Source organism: Bombina bombina, chromosome 2 (genome assembly GCF_027579735.1).
Source record: "Bombina bombina isolate aBomBom1 chromosome 2, aBomBom1.pri, whole genome shotgun sequence".
In the NCBI taxonomy this organism is placed as follows: Eukaryota; Metazoa; Chordata; class Amphibia; order Anura; family Bombinatoridae; genus Bombina; species Bombina bombina.
The window spans coordinates 809,831,081-809,838,359 of NC_069500.1; the positions used below are offsets into that span (position 1 = coordinate 809,831,081).

General features: G+C 39.0%; 1 protein-coding gene across 1 annotated transcript; it reads right to left on the reverse strand.

Moving 5' to 3' along the window:
• Nucleotides 1-1,300: 1,300 nt before the first annotated feature.
• Nucleotides 1,301-6,865, reverse strand: LOC128648031 (peroxisomal membrane protein 11B-like). Its single transcript, XM_053700718.1, has 2 exons — nt 6,381-6,865; nt 1,301-1,697 (listed from the first exon to the last, which is right to left on the reverse strand). Exons 1-2 carry the CDS (start codon nt 6,813-6,815, stop codon nt 1,392-1,394), a joined length of 741 nt encoding a protein of 246 aa, XP_053556693.1. The 5' UTR covers nt 6,816-6,865; the 3' UTR covers nt 1,301-1,391.
• Between the last annotated feature and the right edge of the window lie 414 nt (nt 6,866-7,279).

Genomic DNA, 7,279 nt, shown 5'->3' on the forward strand with positions numbered 1-7,279 from the left:
ATGGGGATTACAGATTTTAAATGAACATGAAACTCTAAATGCTTCAGATAGAGCATAACATTTTAAACAGCTTTCCAGTTTCCTTTACTTGTCAAATTAGCATTGTTCTCTTGGTATCCTTTGATAAAGAGCATGCATCTAACTGGAGCATTATATAGCATCTATTTTACACCAATGTTTTTAATACTGTTCAAAAGAGAACAAAGTTATTTTGGTAACAAATGTCATTTTGAAAAGTTGTTTCTTTGCTTGTTTTTATTGCTTGTTCTAGCTGAAGCATGAAAGAAAAAGTTTGTTATTCATGTCCTTTTTTTTTTTGCAGTATCGGACCTCCAAACCTCTGAAAACATGATCAGACCACATTTAAATAATTGCTCTGACCTGTTAGAGCACGTCATTTTAGGACTATCTACTCTACACTACTGTGTGTTGAACCACCACAAAGGGGTTAAACACACAGTAGAAATACAGTTCAGTACTTGCAGAGCACTGCTGGTGCTGAGCGGAAAACGGCTTCCTCCAATTGTGCCTCCTTTGGCGCCCAGCTCGTGGGGCATGCAACGATTGGAGGAGGCCGGATCGTCATCAGAATGCTAATGAAAGCAGGAGATGAGGGGGAAGGTATTTTAAAAAATAAGTGTCTTTGTAATCTTTAATGAATTAAAGTGCCCCTGTTTTTAAGATTATTATTTAATACTGGGCTTTATTCATTAAAGTTTACAATCACTTTAAGCTTTAAGTGCTTCAAATCAGTGTGATTGACCTGCACTCAGATAGATAAATCCTTTATAGATGACATGTTTATGTACTTCAGGAATTTATTTAAATCATCATTTTTTTTAAATTTAACTGGTTAGATTTTAAGCTTTTCCAGATGTTGCTAATTAGTAAAACAATAATTAACTAGAACAGGGAGCTCCTAGTGTCTTATGGATACCTGCAGACTGACATGGAAAACTTAACGATCTAACTTGCTATGCTGCAGGCCGAACCTAACTTGACTAATATTGTGGCACAGAAATATGTAATTTATTCATGGAGAATGAATCTTGGTGCACAGACCCCTGCATAAGACACCCTACTGCGAGCCTCTCTGTTGTACCCTTAAGTGCAAGGTCCCTCCCGCAAGCCCCTGTGCAGAACCTTAAAGCACACAACACAATGCATTATCCTCATCCATCTTCAGAGGCAACATTACACATCTAATGCAAGATGAGAAAATACGTAGGTTTTCCCATTCCCCGTGCTGAAATAATGAATTTACTAATTATACGTGCTATGTTTAGCTGGGATTCTCTCATTTAATCTACCACATTCTGGTTTGCAATGCAATTATTCACCAGGGGGGGTTTCCCCTTACACTTGCTGTTCCTATAAGGAACACTGGATGCTCAAGGCTTCAGTTTAAGCCAAGGATAAACAATGGTCAAGATGGACAGTATAGAAGAGGTCAGACCACAAAGACCAATGAAGCATGGGTTGGTCTTGTATAGGCCCAGCTTGTCAAGTGGGATAAAGATGTCACAGGTGTTCTTCAGGACATCAAGGAGGACTGGGGGATTATTCCTCAAGATGTTTAAAATCAGGTAAAGCTGGGTCTGTAGAGCATGGTATGGGGGATCATCACCTGGAAGGACTGCTTCATTCTCAGCATTTAGCCTGGAGTGTTTGCCACTGGTTTCCACCTCCATTAGAAGCTTAAAGGGACTGTAAACATTGGTTAAATAAAAACTTTGATTACTTAATTATAATATAATATTACATTTATTATTGTTATGCAGAGAAAAAGCGCAGTGGAAGCGTTAAAAAAAGTTATAATATTTATTGCCAAACTACCCTTTTCTGGCCGCCTATCTAAAAAACCTTTTTTTTTTATATTGATCGTCATAGCCCCTGCATCCAACAGCCGTTCGAACATCCGTCTTCTCCTTTCTTCACAGCGCGCGTTCCCTCTTGACGTGCGCATGCGCAATCCCGACTTCTTCCTTATACAGAATCGCAATGCTTTGTCGTGCATTGCGATTCTGTGTGTCTGATAGAGCGGTGAGTCACTCCTACAGACGAACGAGCAACAGTACAAAATTTTTAATGCCCCTTTGGATGCAGCAAAGAAACAATTGTGACTTTAACTTTCCTCTAATGTTATTGAAGCCCCTTTAAGCAACCGAGGTGCCTGCGTTAATGACAGATACAACATAATAGATGTTTGGAGCAGAAGAGATTATAATATCTATAGCTTCCTTCTTTGAAATGTAATTTAAAATATGATCTAAAGATTGTATCATAACCATTTAAATATATTTTAGTCTTTGCATTGTTTCGGTCCTTAGTTGTTTTAGAAGTGAGGGGATTGGTCAGTCAAACTGGAAAAATATTAGGAAATAATTTTACCCTTTTTGCAGTCTCTGCACATTTTTTGACCTGGCTTTGTAGCGTTCATAATATGATGAAATATATTGCACCGTTAAACATATTTGCCATAATTTTAAAAAAATATATACACATAGATCATAATTTATAATGCATCAATTTTCAATAGATTTGTCCATGGGATATATAGTTATTTACTGATATTGTGCATTATTTATTGTGCATTACATGATTGAACTTAAAAAAAAAAAAAAGTTTGTTTAAATTGCTCGTTATAGTTTAGGGTCGGTAAATGATTCTCTTCGCAATCGATGAGGGACAGGAATGTAACATAAGCAGTCAATTGCAATGCGCTTTGCATCGCGATCCACTGCTTACATTGTGAAGTAGACTGGCGGAATTGCGCATGCGCAGAGTAACACAGAATGCGCGCTCCAGGTATAGAGATGGGAGGAGAAAGTGTGTAGTGTGACGGAACTGCCCTGCAGCACTAACTTTGATAGATTTTACTCAGGCTGCATGGGCGGACAGAGAAGGAAAAAAACGGCAAAGAGAAAAATTGTGTTTTATTCGCTTCCGTAGCGCTTACACTCTGCACACTATAATGTTTCTATTCAAGTTATAGTTAAAAATGTAAATAGTGGGGGGGCGGAGCTTACAGCCAAAGCAGCAGGTCGTGTTTTTGAAGAGCTCCTGGATCCACTCTGAATTATTTGAATTATTCTGTTAATTTTAGGAGGGACAGCTATATTCTTTACCCTACTGCACTTTCAAGAAGCTTTACTAACCAAGATATCATGGTTTAACAGTTGATTTCCAATTTAATTAGCCTACCCAGGTTCTGAAGCTAGGCCACGTGGCTGTTGTTCGTGTGAAGATCTACTCAGGGTAACTACATAGCCCATATAACCCCTGAAATATGCCAGCCTATATGGAGTATGTGGCCAGAGTCGATGCATGGGAGGTTAGAATGCACGATGCCCTACATCTCCATTTGACTACATTGCTGAAACTGCTTCACCAGACTCTGGTAGTGACCGGCTCACCTCCCCTTGATGTTACAGACAGAGCTGGAGAGGCGGATGAAAGAGCCACGGCCTCGGTGCGAAGTGTGCCTTTACCGGACCCGATATCACATGACTCAGATCGTGCAAACAGCCCCCAACAGACAGGTAGTGCGATGTGGGAAGACCCTGAGAGAATACAGGTCGCTGCAGTGGAACGAACAGGTCACGCCGACCGCTCCCTCACACTACCAGTTTACGCTCACCCGGCATACCAAGCCAACCTTATCACGAGAGAAAAGAGGGACTTCCAGGCTCAACAGCAGGAGGCATTGGCACTTATAGAGAAGGGCCTGAGGGGGAAGAGGCAAGCTGAATGGGTTGTACAGAAGGCCAAACATACTGGACAGATATGGGGAGCCTCTATATATCGGGAGAGATTGCCCTCTCCACATATGGAACTGATTGCGACACTGAATACCAGTTTGATGCTCACTTCAAATGCAGTAGCTTTATCCCACACTCTACAACGCATCTGTTATGCTACTCTATATGGACTTGAACATTCCAGGCCTTTGCAATCAGTAGGTATGCACTTAGTTTGTCACCTGCATACCTAGTAGCTCTTCTGCATATAATTTCAACAAGTGGGGAATAGGCTGTCTTCTTGCATGGCGGACTTAGTTTCACAGTCCACTGATAAACGGGACGCAATTGAATGTGAGACCTCTTGATCTTATACAAAAATTGTTTATTTGCAAAAAGTAGTTCTTTAACTTCATGTTCAAAACGTGATCTCAACATTATTGTCTGAAAGCAGTAAACTTGGGATTATGGCGATAATCGCTCAGAGACTCTTATCTATCTTAGTTTGCCCCCACTTGGGAGCTGGGCCTTATATAAAAATTGAAAGATTTCATACCCGGATTGGTAAGGGGTGAAGTGACCTAGAGACGTTGGGACAGTTCTTATGGTTCAACTTCTTTTGCTGTTTACTATGTATATACGTTGGCCTATGTTTTCAGCTTACTGTTAAAATATTTATTTTGTTAAATATGCTCACAGGCTGATTAGTTTAGATATATATCCACATTAGGGTCTAGGTAAGGTTGACATACTGATTTACGTGAGTAGCACACAACTAGTCCTCTTTTAACTAGAGTTGTACACATTATTTTGCTTGTTCCTTAAAATATGCTATTTATTTAGGTACAAGGGATTTGCATAACGTTTATTTAGCATATATATATTATCCCTTCAGTAAGAGATATGCACCTCTGAATACCCATTTATATGTATTTCTATTTCATGCATATTTATACTGCTATGTATGGTAGTTACCAGTCTCATGTTTTATTAGCTAGCCAGGACAAACGATTTATATTTAGGGACTAGACCTTTAGTTAGTCTTAACAAAATAGTTTGCTTAGTTTTTCTCTTGGCTATAGATACTGTTCTGAGATGTATGACTTCACTTGTAATACTTAAAGCTAGAATTTTTTTAATATAGACCTGAAGACAGCATGATAATATTTTATATTATACTATACTCTGTATTTAAGGTATAGAACATCTACACAAGCTACTTTCTTCTTTATGCTATTAGATAAAAACCCAGCGCTTAACCTACCTACATAATAATGTTATAGTAAGGGTGACTATATACTGTTACATATTAAGCTGCCGGCGGCCGAGGCAGCAGACTCCTTATAACACTTGCACTGTTGGTGCTTGTTTTTTTTATAACAATGAAGAGAAGGAAAATAATAGTAGATAAGCACTGAGATTAATGTATCTTTTCATTTGCATACCTAGCATAGGTTTAAGCTCAATCTTCAGATTTGCTGTCTACAGATCAACTCCTGATACCTTCAAATCCCAAACCTTGTGCTATTAGGATGGCATTATATGTTTAGACTATGATATGTTATAGCCCTATTGTCTTGTATTATGCTTTATTAAATGTGTAATAACATACCTGCTCCTGGCATATTAGAACCAGAAATTCCCTCTGTAAAATGTCTTGGTCTCACTTCTGCTGAAACATTCTAATCACCTAGATGTAGAGAAAGTCTCACTGAGGTCTGTTCACTACTGGCCCATGTGTATGCATATTTTTTACGGTGTAGATCTTGACATGTATATTTTTATTTTTGTGTGTGGATCAGCCTCCTGATAAAAAAGATATTCTTTTTTAAAGGTTACTCTCTAAAATTAGATCCGCCCCCCCCCATAGCTATAGCTATATTTGCTTACTGGATAAGCACAGGAACATAGATTCCATCGTTTTTTTCCCCCCGAAATCCTAATAATTGTCTAAATGCTACTAAGCTTGTGTTTCTTACAAGTAGTTTAAGCGATATGAGATTTTTGATGGGTGCATAGAAGACTGTTTTCTGGGCAGATAACACACTACTCATGGGCATAATATCTGCACCTGTATTATTATCTGTTAATTTACTCTAGTTTTTGCCCCTTATCTAATGGGTATTATGCAATTTCACCTGGCTAAACTTATAGTATTATATATCTTTATAGCACCTATTAGACTTATATAGCATTGGACATATGCTTCATCTGTTATTTTCAGAATATTTCCCTTCCCCCTATCATACTGAACAAATAGGGGATCTCATGCTCATCTACTATAGTAAGATATTTTGGAATCTTGAACAGAAAGAGCGTGCTTCTTAGAATTCTTGACAAAAATGATACTTGAATTAGGTATGATTAGGAAAAATATTTGAGGTTGTATTATTTTGTTAATGTAAGTGTTTCACTATATATTGCGCTCCATTGACAATGAGTCATTATAGGTTTTGTGTACATTACAGGTGTATAGAGTGGACATAGCTCTTTATGTAATGGTCTGAACACATGCATTAGATTATTTCTGTTATTTACCGAATGTGAATGGTACTTTGTAACGTTTGAATATACCTCAATAAAAAAAAAAAAAAAAAAAAAAAAAAATGTAAATAGTGGTTAATAAGTACGAATGTTTACAGTCCCTTTAATCTCATAAAGGTCTCTGCTTAGATTCATGATGAGGGAGAAAAGGTAATACCTGAATGAACGCTGACTCCATTTGTCCTGGTCCATATCGCGGGAAAGGACGGTTTTCCCTGCCCACAGGATATTGTCGCAGGCGAAGTACATGGCTCTGTTGAGGTGACTGACTGTGATACAAAAGCGCAGCACCACATCCGACAAGTGAATGGCACGCTTAGCTGATTCTATGGCGTCCGTTGAATTCCCCAACCGGAACAACTTTCTCCCCAGACTCAGGTGAGCCTCTAGCTGTTTAATGCTGGCCACAAGCTCATTGCTGGCTCCATTCTTCTGCAAGGTATATCCAAGTAACGTGCAGGCATATTGTGCTGCTCTGAAAACCCGCTCCTTAGCCTGACTCTGACTGCTAAACCTAACCCACGAGTCCATGTGTCCGATCGCTGTAACAACGGCCTCTCTCACACAGTATTGAGTTTAAAGATCACATCGGCTAACAGCTCTTCCGGGATTCGTAGGGTGTCAGGAAAGGGACAAACAACCTCAGTACAGGACACGGCAAAGGACAAACATCAGTGCAATAGCAACCGTGTTGAAAGTAACGGGTCGGGAAATCGTTATGATGATTGAATTCCCCCGCAAGAATTTATTTTTAATGGTACCGGTGTGTACTATTTACTCTCTAGCAGAAAGGGGATGAAGATTTCTGCAGGGAGGAAGATGATTTTAGCATGTTGTAACTAAAATCCACTGGGAGTACAAGAGAACTTCAGTTGGGGGGAACGGTTTGCAGGTTAGGCTGCAATGAGGTATGTTCAGTCATTTATTTCTAGACAAGACTGTGATAATGCTAGAAAAGACGGTTAATATCCCCATGAGGGAGGGTAAGCTGTATT